Raw genomic sequence first — 18,745 nt, 5'->3', positions numbered from 1 at the left:
CGGTACAGAGGGTGTTTTTAAAGAGACTCATATGATAAAATTCATGCCCTTTATCCATATTATGCTTTGAAATCCCACTAAGGTATGTGTAGTGAAGCCCAGATACGAGCCCAGCCTGTGATCTTTTCACTTAGTGATCCTGCATACTGGTACAAAAGAAACACTGAGGAGTAAACAGACTGAGACTGCAAAACAGTTTGGTGGGGCCGGAAAATAACCTGGTCAATGTCACTTGAGCAAGTGGTGAGATTTTGTTTTGTTTTGTTTTTTGTTTTCGAGACAGGGTTTCTCTGTGTTGTTTTGGTGCCTCTCCTGGATCTCACGCTATAGACCAAGCTGGCCTCGAACTCACAGAGATCTGCCTGGCTCTGCCTCCCAAGTGCTGGGGTTAAAGGCGTCCATAGTGACCTTTTCTTAAGTGGCAGTTTTGAATTGCCCTGTGACAAATGGCTGATGATTAGATGCAAATTGATAGCTGACTAGAAGTCTTTGCTGCCAATTGATCTTAAATCTTGTTTATAGCTGCATAATTTATAGCCAGCATAGTAATGGGAAGGTTCCAGTCACTCTTACGATCAAGAAGTTTGTTTGTTTTCTTTCTTTCCTTCCTTCCTTCCTTCCTTCCTTCCTCCCTTCCTTCTTCCTTCCTTTCTTCCTCCCTCCCTTCCTTCCTTCCTTTCTTTCTTCCTTTCTTTTTGAGAATTGGAGCCTTGGATTCTGGAGCTTGTGCATCCAGGCAACATCCCTAACCCGTGCAGAGTCTATTTGAAACTTTTCAGTGTAATTGAGACCAACTGTAACTCCAGTTTCAATCAGGCATTTCCCACTGAATATTATATTCCATGTATGTTCCTATGTTCACTGGAGGAAAAGGCTGGCCTGGAACGCACAGCAATTCTCCTGCTTCAGCCGCCCACTTCTCTTGAATTCTTCATCAACATTTTCCACGTAGTTGTGTGGAGGCATCATGATTTACCCAGCCTCCCTCTGGTGGTGTGCACCTGCAATCCTGGGTGGTGAGAATTGGAGGCAGGAGTGTGGACTACAGGGTCAAGGCCAGTGTGAGCAATTTAGTGAGACTCCATGTCCCCCCCCCCAAAAAAAAAAAAAGGATAGGGAGCTGGCTGAGTAGATAAAGGGTTGCCAGGCAAGCCCGGGAACCAGCAAGTCGGACCCCCAGAACTCATGTGAAACCCAGGTGGGTGTGGCCCCTGGCCCCTGTAATTCTGGTCCTGGGGCTAGAGCCAGGAGATTCAGAGCACTCTGGATAGACAGACTGTCCTATCAGCAAGCTCTGGGCACAGTGAGAGACACTGTTGGTAAACAAAGCACCGAGATCGAGAAAGATGTCTGACATCAACCTCTGGCCACCACACACTAGCACATACATATGCATGTGTGTCCAATACACATGCGAACATGTATATATGCTCTCCCACACACGTGGCACATGCTATAAACAAACAAACAAACAAACAAACAACCCTGGGAAAAGTTATTTCCACTTAATTATACTACAGATGATGTTAGGATAGACCCCTTGGCCCATCGAGTTTTGGCACATCTCAGCCGTCTTTTAAGTGGCTTATGAGATATAGACTAACTGCAGGCCTGCACGTTTGTGAAGAGTCTCTGGGAAGGCTGCAGCCACAAAACAGATCGTTTTACAGCTGCTTTGCTGTTAACGTGCATCAAGTGTGCTGGCCCGGCAGCTGTCACAGCCCTGCACGCTGTCAGTCAGAGCTGAGCCCATAGCCTGGGACTATGGCATTCCTACCGAAGGACGCTAGTTCCTGCCAGTGTTGACTGCCTGTCTTTGGCTCCCTAGAACAAGAGGAGGAGGAGCTGGAGGAGTTCCTGTGTCCTGTGAAAACCCCCACCGGTCTTGTGGGTGCAGCAGCTGCCTTGCAGCCTGTCCCTGCCAGGCCCTCAGCCCTTCAGAACATCTCCCTGAAGCATCTGGGGACGGAGATACAGTAAGTGCCCCGGGGGAGGGGGGGGGATAAGAGGCAGCCAGTCCAAAGCACCCCTTCCTGTGAGCTTCATCTGGTTGCTGCTCTGTGTAGAGATAGGACAAGGCGGGGATTGTTGACTTCATTTCAATTAATCACATTGTTATTTGATATGCCAGGGACTGTAGTCCCAGCACTTGGGAGGCAGAGGCACGGGTGTCATGAGTTCTAGGGCAGCCTAGGCTACATAGTGAGATCTTGCTTCAAAATAGAAAAACAGGGCCTCGGCTGGGAAAGCACTTGCTGCTCAAACCTGGTGACCGGAGTCCCTGAAATGAGCATAAAGGTGGGAGGAGGGAACCTCCGCCCTAGAGCTGTCCCCACAAGCACCCACCCTCCCCCACTTCCCCACACACCATGCCACATGCCGATAAACAAAATCTTAAAAGGAAAATCATTAGAAATTACCCATGGTTTTTTTTTTTTGTTTTTTTTTTTTTTTTGGTTTTTCAAGACAGGGTTTCTCTGTGTAGCTTTGCGCCTTTCCTGGAACTCACTTGGTAGCCCAGGCTGGCCTTGAACTCACAGAGATCCGCCTGCCTCTGCCTCCCAAGTGCTGGGATTAAAGGCGTGAGCCACCACCGCCCGGCGAAATTACCCATGGTTTTACCGCTCATCATCCTTAGCAGTGGTAAAAAGCTCTACATATCTATGTGTAGCTGAGATCACATCAAATGGTGATTCCATATCAAATTATTTACTTCTAACACATGTCCTTGGTCATGTCAGTCATGTCAACTAATTGTGGTGGAGGGCGTTGAGACAAGGTCTTACTCTGTAGCCCCAGGTTAGCCTGGTACTCACCTTGTGGCCCTGGCTGGCCCTGAACTTGTAGCAATCCCCCAGTCTCAGCTTTTTGAGTGCTGGAATTATGAGCATGAACCACCATGCCAGGTCCTGACTGCCTTTTTTTATTATTATTATTTTTAATTTTGTTATTTTATGTGTATGTGTGTCTGAGAGGGTAGCAATGTCTGTCCTTCCTGGGAGAGAAACGGGCTTTAGAGAGAAGACAGGGGTGTCTTCTGGGGACTGCTGGCTGTGGGAAGTACTAACCAAAGCAATTTGGACAGAGGGGCATGGAGCCCAGGAGAGAGGTCTGAGCTGGAGACGGAACCCTGGGGGGACCTGGAGCATGGGTGAGCAGCACCCAGACTGCAGGGCTTATCCCTCTGGAGAGAGACTGAGAGGAACCGAGTGTGTTGGGAACATGCTACAGGGAAGAGGAACCTGGGAAGGCCAGCCTCCCAGCCAGCATGTATCCAGGACAGGTGGTGTGTGCCTGAGGGAGGCCACAGCCACAAAAGTGGAACAGAGGGCATGTGGAAACAGAAAGGAAGGAAGTTTCACGGCATCGCCCCGGCACTGCCCTCCAGCCGCTTGTGATAGCCGCAGACACAAGGCAACAGCAACATTGCATTTTAGTTCCCTGCACTGCCGGAACAGCCCGAGGATGACCGGGTGAAATGAGAGCTGCCCTTGTGCGTGGCATTGGCCCTGGCAGGCCGTGAGCTTGCCCTGGTGCAGCCTGAGCACAGGTCATCCTCAGGGGACAGGGAGAAAGGCATCCTGAGCACAGGGCATCCTCGGGGGACAGGGTGAAAGGCATCCTGAGCACAGGGCATCCTCGGGGGACAGGGTGAAAGGCATCCTGAGCACAGGGCATCCTCGGGGGACAGGGTGAAAGGCATCCTGAGCACCGCCAGAGGCCCTGTGCTCTCGCTGACTGGTTAGGACAGGTTCATAGTGAGCTGCTGGAAAGCATCAGGCCTGACACTCAGTTCTCCTCCCCGCCCATCGGGACACGTCATAACGCTCGCTTCCAGGCTGTTGTGAAGATGAAGTGAATATGATGCATCATCGTGTCGCTCTTAGAACTTGGCCTGAGGGGGCGGGGGGGGGAGGGGGGGGGAGCTTGTGTTATGATCTGTTCCTAACCGCCCTGGCAGAGGAGGCGACCCAGGAGGATAACTGGCCTGCTGGCTGCTCTTGCCCTTCATCCTCATCACCCCGTGCTGACCAAGCCTTTCGGAACAGAGCTGAGTTTGGTACTCCTTTCACTGCTGTGACCTAGCTAAAGCCACTCAAGGAAGCGGGGCTTGTTCTGGGTCACAGGCAGCCCAGGGTATCCAGGAAAGCATGGAGGCGAGAGCCAGGCACCTTGCGTTCAGTCAGGAAGCAGAGTCACATGAGTGTATAACTCATTTTCTCCTCTTTATTCATTCTGGAACCCTCCGTGTCCATGCATGATGCTGCCCACGTTCAAGGTGGGTCGTCTCCCTTCAGTTAAAGCTTTCTGGAAACATCTCACAGGCGCACTTAGAGGTGCATTTCCATGGTGATTCAAATCTAGTAAAGCAAGCGGACAGTGACGATCAACCACCCCAGGAGCCAGCGCACACGGAGAGTAATCTGAATTGCTCCAGGCAAACTTGATGGCAGAGAGATGCTTCCTCCAGGGGCCGGGGCCACCTGGACAGTGGTAAAAGGCAGAAGGCATCTCTATTCCAGAGAGATTACAGCCAGGACCAAAAAGGCCCTTCCTGACTTAAAGTTGGGATTTTCTTGCTCTTCCACACCCAAGGACCACTAGTCACAAGCCCCCGTGACATGCTGGGGAAGCTTAATTGTAGCACCAATCTTAAAGAGTCTTACTAATAAAAACAAACCTGGAGCCAGGTACTGGGGTCAATGCTGGAAGATCAGAGAAGCAGAACAAGCCACAGCTTCCTCACCTCGCCAGTTCCTCAGCTGATCCTGTTTCCTCAGACTGGAAGCCTCTGAGTCCTCATCCAGAATGGATCTCAGCTGAACTGCTGCTCAAAAGCCTAAAAACTTAACCATCTCTAGTTCCTGGTCCTCACACCTCATATATCTTTCTGCTTTCTGCCATCACTCTCTGGGATTAAAGGCGTGAGTCACCACGCCTGGCTGTTTCCAGTGTGGCTTTGAACTCACAGAGATCCAGATGGATCTCTGCCTCCCAAGTGATAGGATTAAAGGTGTACGTGCCACCATTTTCTGGCCTCTATGTCTGTCTAGTGGCTGTTCTGTCCTCTGACCCCAGATAAGTTTATTAGGGTGCACAATATTTTGGGGAACACAATACCACCACACTTAACTCCTGACAAAAGGAAGTGTGGGCAGCAGTGACATTCACCCCACTCGGCCAGTGCCTCTGGCTACGGCCTGTGTCCCTTGTTCCCTCTCCAGTGTTTGTGGCTTGTGACCTGTGAGCCGCATGCTAGCAGTGCTGGGCACACCCTGACCCCCATCGCGGGGGTTGGTGGTCTTTCCTGCATGCCCACTGACATTGACTTTCTCACAGGGGGAGTAAGAAGCAAGAAGGGCAATGACCAGTCCTAGAAGTCAGGGGTCTTTAGTAGCAGGGTCTTAATAGTAACCAAATGGTTATTGGCTATTGGTCTGGTTATTAGGATCATAATGCTGATCTTAATCTCACCGATGACTACATTCCTTATCAATCGGTGAAAAGACAATCTCATTCACTCCTTATTCTGACCCCATCTATTGAAAACAAGCAGACTGGATCTCCTTTTAGAACTAAGTTTCAGGCTGGTGAGGTGGCACAGGTGTCTGCTGCCAAGCCTGGGGACCCGAGTTCCGTCCCTGGAACACACGTGATGGCGAAAGAGAACTAACTCCCCAGAGTGCTCTCTGATCTCTGCACATGTGCTGTGGCATGTGCATGTGTGTGTGTTCACACACGTGCAAATGAAAGAAAATGGCTCTTCTTTTTAAAGTCCCACAAAATTGATAACTTTTAGCTAGGTCAAGAAAGAGAGAAAATTCAAATTACTAAATTTGGGAACAATAACAAAAAAAGGGGGTCATTTACTACCAACTCTATAGAGATGGAAAAGGATTGTTAGGGCCAGACATGGTGGTTGGGAGGACCTAGCACTCAGGAGGTTGAGACAGGAAGGTTCTGAGTTCAAGGTCAGCCTGAGCTACTTAGTGAGTCCCTGTCAAAAATGAAACAGGCTCTGAGGGATAAATTTGAAATTTTAGATGAAAAGGACAAATTCCTAAAAAGACACAAACTGCTGGACTGACTGAAAAAGAACTCAAAATCTGAGTAGACCTAATAACTAGAGCCTGAAGGGCTGGGGTGGCTTCCCCCAGAAAGTTCTGCAGATACCCGAGGAGGGACGCAGCACTCCCTTTGAGTTGGGGGGGGGGTTGCTGATCTGATCTCTGCACCCACTGTCCTTTTCAACCTGTCCCAGTTTCACATCCATTATCAGGCTCAGGCCCTTATTCCCTTCCTTTTCTGGGACCTGAACCAGACTCTTGAAAACCGCGTTTTGTGTTTCTCCAGCGTCTGAGCGTTTGTGGAATGAGGGTTTTCCAGAGTGACTGTCATCTATCCTGTTTCTCAAAGCACGTGTCTCACACAGGGATGGTACAGCAGAGTCAGAGGCCCACGTAGGTCTACTGACTTTCATATCCTCTTGTCTGAACATCCCCACCCCACTGCCCCTTAGCAAATGCCCTCCGGGGGCAATAGCACCTAAATGGTAACTGGTCATAGTGGAAACTAGTTGTTTGTTACATCTCAGAACAAATTTCCGCAAATCACAGAAAATATTATCCCTCACTAGACAGGGTAACTCTTAATGTTGTCTCTTTTTTTTTTTTTCTTTCTCTCTTTTAGAAAAAGAGTCAGCATATCAATATATTTCATTTTTTCCTATTCTTTATTTAAGGCAGGAGATGTTCATGGATACTCTGTGACAGTAAGTATTCTCAGTGAGATTGGGTCAAGAGAAACGTGGGGCTGGCGATGTAGCTCAGTAGAGAGAGCCCTTCCCGCTCAGGCTCATCAAAGCTCTGCACTTGATCCCCAGCAGCCCACGGCAGAAGGATTACAAGTCCACAGTCGTTCTATGTCACACAGTAAATTTGTAATGCAATCTGAGATGCATGAGACCCTGTCTCAAAAATTAAAAAATGAGCCGGGCGGTGGTGGCGCACGCCTTTAATCCCAGCACTCGGGAGGCAGAGGCAGGCGGATCTCTGTGAGTTCGAGGACAGCCTGGACTACCAAGTGAGTCCCAGGAAAGGCGCAAAGCTACACAGAGAAACTCTGTCTCAAAAAACCAAAACCAAAACAAAACAAATTTTAAAATGAATAGGAAGAACTGGAGAGATGGGCTCAGTGGTAAAGTGCCTGATGTGTGGACCTCAGGTCCCTGGCACCTGCCTCTGACTGGAGCACTGGGGAGGCAGAGCCAGGAAGATCTCCGGGGCTCTCTGGCCAGCCAGCGTAACTGATCAGCAAGCTCTGGGGTCAGTGAGAGACCCTGTCTAAAAAAAAAAAAAAAAAAAAAATTAGATAGTGAATGAAGAAAATACCAATATTTCCCACAGCCCACACACAAACGTGGAGGTGAGGTGGGGCTGAGTTTAACCTTTTTCCTACATGGCAAAAGGATTTTGAATGTAAGATCATTGTGGACTCACAAATAGGAGCATTCAAAACACATTTCAATCACTCAGGCACCGGATTCTTCACATCTTTTGCATCCACATTGAACCAGCTCTCGGGAAATTTCAAAGGCCAATGGCTAAGTCTCTCTGCCTTCCGAACCCCTCCTACAAAACTCCACTGGGAAACACGGATGCTCTGTGGCTGCCTTTCAGAAACCCTCATCCTCCCCGCCACACGCCGTGGCCGCCCTCCCTGGACAGGTGTACCTCCTGCGGCCTGTTTCTTTTTGTTGTGCCTAGGCTGTTTCTTTTTGTACAGCCCGGGTCTTCAAACAGTTTGCTCTTTTTCTCCCCCTTGCTATTGATTTCAGAATTGATGTGTTTTATCTCTTTGCCAGGGAAAATGAACACTTGAGCCGCCTCTTCATCGGGTGGACCATGAATGTTGCTGTAGTCTGTTCTCTCAGGCCTTTGGTGCTAGCTGGCTCTTTCTGTGAACCGCACAGGGGTTAAAGTCTGGACCCGCGGATGGGGCCTCGGCTTCAACAAGCTATTGGCTGAAGCTGGCCTGGGAACCGGTGTAATAAGGCCCTTGGAAACCATGAGTCAGTGAAACCTGCAAGGCAGGGTGGGTCTGGGTCCAGGAAGAGGGCAAAAGCAGAAAGCTGCCAGGAAATGCTTACAACATGCCTCAGCAGAGCCAGGAACCACTTTGGGCACGGTAGTTAGGAGGCCAGAGGGTTTGGGGAAGTTAGGTTGGCAAGTCCATTCAACATTTGTTCAACAGACGTGAAGCAATCTCTTATTACAGTCACGGTTCTCGGTCTACGAGCAAGCAGAACGACAAGTATGGAACACACACTCCAGGGTTGGGGCTGCCGGAACCAAGCTTGTAAGAAACAGTGTCCATTGCAATTGTGAACTTGCAGAGATGTGGCTACCTGTAAAAGACCTGTACAAAATAAAGCCAGTCAGTAATTCCAGCATCAGTTGGGGAGAGGCTCATGAGATTCACCCCTAGCTGAGGAACTATTGGCCACTGGTGGCTGCCGGGGGAGGGAGACATTGTTCTTCAAGGCTGTGGCCAACAGTAGGTTGTCCATGCTCAAGCAGACTCAGTAGGAAGGGCATATGTTGGGGGTGGGGTCCTGAGGAAGGTGGGAGGGAGGAAGATGGGTAGATAGGTGGTCAAGATGCTTTGTAGGGGGCTAGGGAAATGGTTCAGTGGTCAAGAGCACTTGTTCTTTTTGTAGAGGACCACCTGGGTTCAATTCTCAACACTACCTTGGTAGCTCACAGCCATTGGTAACTCCAGTTATAAAGAGATCTGATGCCTTCTTCTGACCTCCACAGACGCCAGGAATGCACGTGGTTCACAGACGTATGTGGTGGTTTGAAGGAAAATGGACCCCAAAGGGAGTGGCGTTATTAGGAGGTGTGGTCTTGTAGGAGTAGGTGTGGCCTTGTTGGAGGAAGTGCATCACTGTGGGGGCGGGCTTTGAGGTCTTATGTATGCTCAAGCCACACCCAGTGTCTTAGACCACTTCCTGTTGCCTGCAAGTCAAGATGCAGGCCTCTCAGCTAGCTCTCCAGCACTGTGTCTGCCTGCATGCCACCATGTCACACCATGATGATAATGGACTGAACCTCTGAACTGTAAGCCACCCCATCAAATATTTTTCTTTATAAGAGTTGCTGTTGTCATGGTGTCTCTTCATAGCAATAGAAACTCTAACTAAAATAGACATACATGCAGGCAAAACACTCATAAAGTAAGTCTAAAAAATATTACACTACATCTATGCGTGTGAAATTCATCAAGAATAAAAGGGAGGGGAAGTATAGTGTAGAAAGGGCTAAATGAGAAGGATGAGGGGCTTGGGGCAGGAGGGTGGTGCCTCACACAGGATAGGGAGTGTGGAGCCCAATCTGGATGGTTGGAAGCGTGCTGGTGAGGCCGGAGCTCGAGCAGGCAGCAAGAAGAGCAGAGAGGTTGCCAGCCTCATGCTCCTCGCTTCTCCTTTCAGAAATACCATGCACAATATCCGTGGCAACAAGCAGGCCCAAGCCACAGGCCATGGACCACTAGTGGAAGAGTCTCCACAGGGTGTGGAGCCTCAAGGCGGGGAGCAGCCCTTGATCTCGGACCCCAGCACTCCAGGTGAGCTCTGCCCAGGTCTGAGACCAAGCCCTTTGTCCTCCCTGCCTGCAAGAGCGTATGTGTGTGGCTCAAGCAGAGTACATTTAGTGTAGTTCTGGTTGGGTGGAAGGCTGAGAAGTCCAAGGTCAGCACACTGAAGGTTTGGATTCTATTCAAGGCTCCATTCTAGGCTTGGAGACAGCCACTGCTGTCTTCTCAGGTGCTGAGAGTCTCATCTTCCCCTTCTGAGGGCACAAATCCTGTCACGGGGCTCCACCTTCATGCCTTCATCTCAGTTACTTAAGGCCCTTCCTCCCTAATGCCATCGGACTGGGGACTAGAGCTTCAGCCTGGGGCTATGGGGACACAAACATTCAGTCCTTAGTGGTGTATGGAGTGTGACAGACTTTTCCTGGGGAGATGTAACACACACACATACACACACACACACACACACACACACGTCTATTTACCCCCAGGAAGGGGACCCACGACAGACTAAAATAATGATTATACCAAAGTCCAGCTTGGCTGAACCAGTGGGTTTTACTGGGGTTACCTAAAAGGGTCAGGAATGACTCAAACAACTTTATCACCCAGAGGTGCCCAGCACAGGTACAGACTTCCGAAAGCTGCACCCCTGGAGCTCTCTGCACACCTCACGGGCAGATCAGCGTCTGTGAAGTCGCTTGATCTGTCTCCTGCCCGAGCAGTTTACTTAGTTTTACACTCCTGGGGAGGGACCTCCGGAGTCTCCCAGGTGTCCCTTCTCCAATGAGTTACCATCTGTCTACCCTTTGTTTACCTTCTGAGTCTTACAAGTCTCCCGTCCCTCTTGGAGTGAAATGTCAAAGCTGAAGGCCTCCAGCATTCTCCTGGGCCTCCAGGGGTTAAAAACAAGGATCGCTTTGCTTCCACCTTGAGACAGAGCCTTGTGTATCCCAGGCCTCTAACTTGCTATGTAGCGGAGGATGACCTTGAACTTCTGATCTTCTACCTCTGCCTCCATGCTGGGATACAGGCACGCACCCCACACCAGGCTCGAGGATGTTTTATTGTAGTAAAATATACATAACAATTTCCCATTTTACTACTTTTCATTACACCATTCTGTGGCATTACGTGCGTTCACACTATTATGTGACCACCACTGCCATCTTTCCCTCAAAATTCTTAGTGGTGATTCACAAATGAAGCAAAGTGTATTTCCCTCTTTGTAATTCATGGGGAAAGGTGCCGTTGTGTGGGTGAGGCATCCGTATGTAGATGGAGAATTTTATTGTTTCTGCCCATCCTGACATCTGTGTTTTTCTCCTCGAGCAGGAAAAGAGCCGGAGGATCCTCCCAGGCCTGCACCCAGGACCTCACTGCCCTCGAGTCCCATGCAGAAACCTAAGCGACAAAGCAACACTTTCCCATTCTTTTCTGACGGGCTGGCTCGGAGCCGCACAGCCCAGGAAAGGGCGGTGGCCTTGGAACAGCAAGTGCTGATGCTCACCGAGGAGCTGAAGTCCCAGAAGGTGAGCCCAGCCCTTGGAGCCCTGCTGGTCACTGTGCTTTGCCTCAACCCAACCCGGCACAGCTAGTCTGCGGTCTTCACAGGACAACTGTGGAGGTCAGAGGGCCTCGCTATCAATCACTCAGAAACATGCTGTCACACAAACCAGGTGTGACACCAAAGGCAGGGGTCTCTGGAGGCTCCCTTTAATAACTGATTCTTGGATGCCTCTTAGAGACATGAAGAAAGGCAGTGTCTGGGAGGTGCTGTCTGGATCAGGGTCTTAGGAGGGGTCCCTGACGCACAGGGAGGGGTGGTGGTACCTGATGACTGTGTGCACCTGAGGGACTGACACAGGACAGAGGAAGCTGGCAATGTGTGGCAGAGAACGGTGACAGGCCAGGTGATTTCGTTGTCACATGAGAAGTTCACCGTCGCAGTTACAAAGAGGAGGTGTGGGGCCGTTATGGAAAATACAGGGCACGCGCCCAGAGGCCTTAACGTTATTCAGAAGGCTTCAACTCAGAGCAAGGCATGTTTTTATGGTAAAGGCTGTTCTGTGATGTGGTGAGCGTCAGTGGCAGGCGCGTGGGAGAGCGGCCGCGCTGGCCAGGTACCTCTCTCTAGCATAATGAAAGTGAAGGTCTCACAGCTGTTACCACAAAGCCCACGTAGGGCCTTGGTGGGTTCTTTTGCCCCAGTGAGGAAGGTGGAAGCTTGTGCCTGAGCTCCGGCTGCCCAGGGACCCTTCCTGCTTTCTTTCTTCCTGGTCCTTGCTTGCACAGGACTCGGGCTGGGGTGGGGCACGTGGTTTGTCCTGCTCAGTCTTCACTCATGTCTATGGTTCTGCTTGTGCTTTCTGCCCTGTTTGGGGAGAAGGCAGTTGAGAGAAGCTCTCTCCTAGCTAACCTCGCCCCTTCACCGAAGGCCAGGAGTTACGGTTAGTGAAGTAGATGGTGATTGGAGGGGGTTCTTCCATTCGTTTGTCTTCACCTCGGGCCGGCAGTGCGCATGCACACAGTGTGCTGGCGTCAGGGAAGAGCAGAGCGAAGGTCACAGGCCCAGCCCGTACAGGACACGCGTCGCATCGCAGGGGTAGCCGTGGGGCGAATGAACACCCGGACGTGTACTTGCCGCATGTGCCATGTCCTGTGTGGGGACATAGCCGTGATGTGGGAGCTCAGGTCTTCCCTGAGCCCTGTGATCCTCTTCCTTCTGTCCTTCCGGCTCCCCGGTCAGAAAAGGGTATTCAGTTGAACTGAAATGGCTGTGGGACCCCCAGATTCACGTCACTGAAGCTCCTCACCCAAACTTGGGGAGAAAAAAAAAAGGAAAGGAAACCGTGATTGTAAACACAGCCTGTCCTGTCCCCACATGTCCTGTCCTCCCAGAGTGTACAGGTAGCTCACCCCTTACCTAACCTTTCTTTCTAAGGCATAACAAATGGCCAGAGGTGCTCCGGAAGCCCTTGGAGACCTGGGCACCTCTGGAGGCTCGTTGCCTTCCATAGGTGAAGGCAAGACCCTTGGGGACCTTTCGGGGCTGCCGGGCTATAGATTCACATTCAAAGGAGAAGGTCATGAGGAAGTTGTCTGGGCCTTTCAAAATGTGATTTTACTGGGTAATTTCCTAGGAAACCTTCACTTTGTTGGGACAGATGGTTGGGGAAAAGGGGTTTGTGGTCTCGCCTTTGACTTACAGGGTGAGGGTACTTCACCGCTTCCAGCCTGTCTCATGCGTGTACAACAGTCCAGCGGTGACTCCCGGCACAGACCCGCATTCTGACTGTAGTGTGTCCGGTAAACTCCCAGCCTGTCTCCACTTGGTAAAGGGAGTTATGGCCATTCTTGGTGGAGAGGTCCAGTTCTGAACCCTCAGCCAATGCCTGGCTCCCCACAGTGCACCACAGCTGCCAGGTATGGCCATCAGGCTTTAACTTGGATGCCTCCAGCCCTAATGTTGGTTCCTCCTGCCTTACAAAGAGCAGGTTCCCTCCTTTGGACTCTGAAGAGAGACATTCATCTCAAACCCTTTTTGTTGCCGTGGTAAACACCATGACCAAAAACAACTTGGAGAGAAAAGGGTCTGTTTCATCTTACACGGCTACAGTCCGTCATTAAGGGAAGCCATGGACGGAACTCAAGGCGGGGCTTCAAGTAGAAATCACGGAGGAGCACCACAGCGCCGCCTACTGACTGTCCCCACGAGTTTGCCCGCCCCCCCTCTTTATCCGGTCTAGGCCCCCCTGCTTCACAGGCCAGGCTGATCTGGGCAGTTCTTCAGCTGAACGTCCCTGTTTCCCAGCGACCAGGTTTGTGTCACGTTGACAGCTGGAGCTAGCGATGACAGAGTCCATCAGGAGGAAAACGGCTCCTGGCTTTCCCAGGGGCAACACCTATGAGATGCTTCCCTGTGTTTGGTAGGAAAATGTGTCTAGCTTCAGGAAAAATGGCGACATGTCTAAGTTTAGCCATCCAAGTAGACCAGTGGTTCTCAACCTGTGAGTCATGACCCCTTTGGGGATTGAAGAGCCCTGTCACCAGGGTCACCCAAGACCACCCAAAAATATAGATATTTACATTATGATCCATAACAGTAGCAAAATGACAGTTATGAAGCATCAGTGAAGTAATTTTATGGTTGGAGGTCACCGCAACGTGAGGAACTGTATTAAAGGTCGCAGCATCAGGAAGGTTGAGAACCAGTGAAGTACCTGAACATCAATGGAGTCAGTAGCCCTGTGAGAATTTACCTCAAATTTTAGGCTATGGAAAGCATACTGGGACCAAACCCCTGTGTTGTAGAATATCATTACTTTTGTTTAGGTTGCATTTGTTTAACTCTGTGAAGCTGTGTTACTGTGCCTGTCTAAAACACCTGATGGTCTAATGAAAAGCTGAACCGTCGAGCTGAATGGCGAGGCAAGACAAAAGATAGATGGGGCTAATTCAAAGTGAAGGAAAGCTGACTAGAAACAAGCCAAGCTAAGGCCGGGCATTTATAAGTAAGAATAGGTCTCTGTATGTGATTTATTTGGGAGCTGGGTGGCGGGACCCTCAAAAGAGCAAAAACAAACAACAGTCCTGCCCTCAAAGACTCTGCTGTCCAACAGGGAAGAGGAGATGAAGTATGCTCACTGCCAGTGTCGTGTGGCCCCAGCCCAGGGCTGTCTGGACACCAGCTGCAGTTCTTAACACTGATGCCATCCTCCCTTCCCGAACAGGAAACTGAAGGTCTGAGGTTCCGAGAGGTCTCCAAACCCAAGCTTCCCAGGGACCAGAGTCTGGGCCCAGAGTCTGATCTGTTACCACTAGAGCCTCGATCCTTCCGCTGGGCCCTGCTTGAGGGGCTCAGAGGAGGCTCCTTGCCTGAGGTCTGGTGCTGCAGGCCTAGGATGCTGTCCACAGCCAGGGCCGCCTCCGCTCTTCCCCAGTCTCATGGCCTAGCATCATACACAAGTACTGATACACAGGACTGATCTTAGAAAACGCGCGTGCACTCCCAATGCCTCCCTATGTCAGTAAATCCACGGGGACTCTGGTACCCGTTAAGCCTTCATCCCAGTATCCATCTGGGCATCCCGTTGCTGGCCCTGTAGAGGTTTAGACTGCAGGAGACAGCTCCAGGTGGCAGGTTGGCCAGGCGCCTCAGGCCCCTGAGCTGATAGTCACGCCCAGTTTGAAAGCCGTCTGCCCTGGCAGATGGCTGACTGGTGGCTGGTGTTGGCCATCTGTTAGCTGCTGGGAAGCTTGGACCCCAGTGGGGCCACTTAGGCTCACTCAGGAGGTCTTGGTTGTTTGTTTAGGAAACTCAGTGGGGACAATCTTTCAGCCCCCTCCCAGAACTTCAGAGTACTGCAGACAGGGCCTGGGCCTTGACTTGGAAGAGGGGCGGGAGGCACCCTAGCTGACACTACTTGAGGAAAGGCTTTTGACACTTTTTTCTTTAATTCTTGAGGCAACTCTGCAGGGAACTGAGGTCTTTATCACCTGCCTAATTAGGGGAAAGTTGATATTCTGTGAAGTGGCCAGCCCAAGCCACCCTGTTAAATGGAGCCTCCTTGCTTCTGTTAGCCTGTCTTTTGTGACTGTAGCAATATGCCCAAGGCAGGGCTGCTTTATGAAGAAAAGGTTTGTTCTGTCTCAGGGCTCCCCTGACTACTGGGGTTACAAGTACACACAACCACATAGCTCACTGTAGGCAAGCACCCCACCAACTTTAAGCCTGAGGTATCGCACCTGGGATGGCCTTGCTGGCATAATTCAGAGGCAATTCAGGGCATCATAGGGCAGGAGACAGGGAGTTCTTATGTGTGCGTCCTTTCCTCCTCCCCAGCAGGGTTCAGTGGTGGGCACTCCACCCTCATGACCTTATCTCGTGCTACTCACCTCTCGAGGACCCCCAGAGACGCAAGGACTGTTTTCTCCCTCTTAATAGAGTCCAGTGGGACCGCAAATCAATATTTGAAGTTTAGACACACTCACGCCACAGCAGAGCGTGAGGCCTGGGTTAACTCCCAACCAGTCTCCTGAACTTCCCTTAGCAATGCGTATATTGGTGCTCTAGCAAAATAAAGGCTGATTTAAAAGGATGACCTACTGGCTTTTCAAAAGGAAAATCAAACAGCTCATGACCAGGAATGAACACCTGAGACGGGCCAGACAACTGGATCGAGGAGTGTCCCTCAGTCAGCTCTCTGCCTCCTACGACTGGTCCTCAGGCATGGCTGCTGGTCTTGGAAACCACCCAGCCCTTCCAGACAGGGGTCCAGGATGATGCAGGGGATTGTGCTGCGTCTATCCGTGTGTTCCTGACATGTCGCACGTGGCCGCTGCTAACTAGTCACTGTCAAGGAGGGATCCACAGCGTCCTTAGGATAAAAGCAGCTTCAGAACTGTGATGTTGGGCTGGGGTGTAGCCCACGCTGGTAGAGTTCGGGTCTAACGTGAAGCAGGCCCGGTAGCACACCTTGTAATCCCAGCCCTCGGGAGGTGGAGACGGGACAATCAGATGTTCAAGGCCATCCTTAGTCAAAGAAATTCCTGAGGCTACATGAGAGCCTGTCTCAAAAGCTTCCCTTAGCATTTCCCTGTGGTTCATGTGTGGAGCGTGAAGCCAGTTTCCACAGGCTGGCTCTAAGCCTGGCGTGTGGCTTATATAGTTGGCGGGTCACCTGGTAACTGCGTCACCAGACCTGTCCATCTCTGCCCACTCTCCAGCCTTCACCGTCCTGCTCTCATGGGTACCTGCTGAGGCTCATCTCCTAGAGTCCTCCCAGACATGGCCACATCATAGCTTCTTAGCAGGTGAGAGTTTGAACCGTTTGTACCAATACAGTCAGTGCTGGTTCTAAATGGTAGTTTCATGTTTTTTACAAGTCATCAAAAATTGGCATAAGCACAAAATCTTTGGTCAGCAAAAAAGTACTGTAGCTGTGTGCCTTTTTAGCAATTGGACTGTGGTGCTGGGACGAAGAGCCCAGGCCCGTGCCCATGTTAGGTGAGTCCTCTGGTGTATCTACACTCCAGCCTGCTGCCATTTGCATTTTTAAGAGCATTATGGACTTGTATGGTTATTTTTTATTTTTAAAAATTATTACATTAAAATGGTTTGATTACTCCAACTTTTGGCACCCCCAACTTTGTAGTTTAAAAATAATAGTAATAATAACGGGACCACTGGGATGGTGGCTCAGTGGCAGAGCATCTACAAGGTCCTGGGTTCTAGGCCCAGCACCACCGAAAACAAGCAAGCAAAAAACAGTAACATAAAATTACGGTCTGGTTTTAGGTTTGTTTTGGTTTAGTTTGGTTGTTTGTGATCTCCCTGTCTCTGTTCCCCAGTGCCAGGATCATAGGTGCTACCACATGGCATCCTGGAGCCGTTTTGAAGTGCTCAGGCCTGTAATGGTGTGTGTGTGTGTGTGTGTGTGTGTGTGTGTGTGTGTGTGTGTGTGTGTGTGTGTGTGTGTGTGTGTTCATATTGTACAACAGATCTCCTGGCAGTCTTCCTCTGGCAAATTGAAAACCTGAGCCATTTAACAGCTGCATTCCTGCTCCCCACCCTGGGGACCATACTGTTCTGGGCTCTGTGAGTTTGACCTCTCTAGTTTACCCCTGACCTGCAGAATTGCAGCCATGTTTGTGACTGGCTGGTTCCACTTAGTGTGTCACCCTCCGAGGTTCCTTCAGGGCTGAGAAGGTGGTTCGGTGGATAAAGGCACTTGCCACCAAGCCTAATGACCTGAGTTCAATCCCAGGAACTGGAGGAAGGTGAGAACCAACTCCCTTCCACGAAGGGGCACACACACACATGAGCATACACGTATACACATACACAAATAATAACTAAACATTACATTTTTCTTTTGTTTTTCAAGACAGGGTTTCTCTGTGTAGCAGTTCTGGCTGTCCTGGAACTCACTCTGTAATTTGAGGCTGGTCTCAAACTCACAGAGATCTGCCTGCCTCTGCCTCCCAAGTGCTGGGATTAAATGCGTGTGCCACTACCACCACCACCCCCCCCCCCAGCTATTAACATTAAAATTTTTAAAAATCTTGTTTAATTAATAAAACATCCCTATAATAATCAAAGTTCTTTTTTTTTCCCTGAGACAGGGTTTCTCTGTGTGTAGCTTGAAGCCTGTCCTAGATCTCGCTCTGTAGAGGCCGCAAACTCACAGAGATCTCCCAGGCTCTGCCTCCCAAGTGCTGGGATCAAAGGCATATGCCACCACCATCCGTCAAGTTCCTTCTTTTTAAGGCTGAGTAGTATTCCTTTGCATGTATACAATGCATTTTGTTTACTTACTCGTTCACCGGTGATACACCTATTGATTGGGTTGTTGTAACAAGGTCTCACTGTAGCTGGCCTCACATCTCTGATCCTCCTGCCTCCACCTCCTAGAAGCTGGCATTGCAGATGTGCCCCACCACTCCTCATTCTTGGCTATCTTGACTGGCGTTGCTGTGTTCATGGGCTGTTTCCACTGGAAAGAAGCATTCTGCTTCAGACCCCGTGTGCTGGGGCGAGGAGAAGCCAGGGCTCCTGAGCTTCTACTTGGAGCCCTCTGCCCTCTTTAGTCTGAGCTTGTCTCTGGGGTTCCAGTCTCTACGTGACAGCATGGCGGCTGGGCAGGAGGTCCACACTCTCTGGCCTCCCGGTTTCCCATATCGATGAGCTTCCTGCGAGGCTGCTTCCTCTTCCCAAGCTCCTTTCTCCCAAGCGTGACTTCTGGTGTAGAGATGGAGTGGGGTGGTGGTTGGGGCTCCAGGCTGGAAGCCTGATTGGAGATGCTGAGAACTGAGTGAAGGAAGGGGCCCAGGGGCTGTGAGAGCCAGCTTGCAGACCCTCTGAAGCAGGGGAAGATGCTTACTGGCTTCTGGTCTAGAGCCAGACTCAGCTATGGATGGCGTCTGTGCCTGTTTCACCCGTCAGTGATGCAGGGCCATCTCCAGGTCTCAGCTAGCCCCTGGAACCACAGGAATGTTAATCTCTCACTAGAGCCCCAGGAAGCTGTTGCTCCATCCCGGGACATTCCAGACATAGTGGTCTGGTGTGCGGTCATGTCCCCACCCCATCTCTGTCCACACTCAAGAGCTCCCGAGGCGCTGAATCTTCCCTTTCTGTTCCCTGGGCCTT

General features: G+C 50.6%; 1 protein-coding gene across 3 annotated transcripts in view; it reads left to right on the top strand.

Annotated features, from left to right (window-relative positions):
- The window catches only part of Tbc1d2 (TBC1 domain family member 2), a 48,610-nt gene that overhangs the window by 9,680 nt on the left and 20,185 nt on the right, over nt 1-18,745 (top strand). For all 3 annotated transcript variants that reach the window (XM_028882781.2, XM_028882780.2, XM_028882782.2), the window contains exons 3-5: nt 1,829-1,976; nt 9,494-9,627; nt 10,930-11,126. In XM_028882781.2, coding sequence (XP_028738614.1) covers nt 1,829-1,976; nt 9,494-9,627; nt 10,930-11,126 — 479 coding nt within the window. The remainder of the gene's footprint in view (nt 1-1,828; nt 1,977-9,493; nt 9,628-10,929; nt 11,127-18,745) is intronic.

The sequence above is a fragment of the Peromyscus leucopus genome, chromosome 2 (genome assembly GCF_004664715.2).
Source record: "Peromyscus leucopus breed LL Stock chromosome 2, UCI_PerLeu_2.1, whole genome shotgun sequence".
NCBI classification, from domain to species: Eukaryota; Metazoa; Chordata; class Mammalia; order Rodentia; family Cricetidae; genus Peromyscus; species Peromyscus leucopus.
Note: the sequence above shows the minus strand (reverse complement) of the source record. Positions and strands in the feature narration are given on the sequence as shown.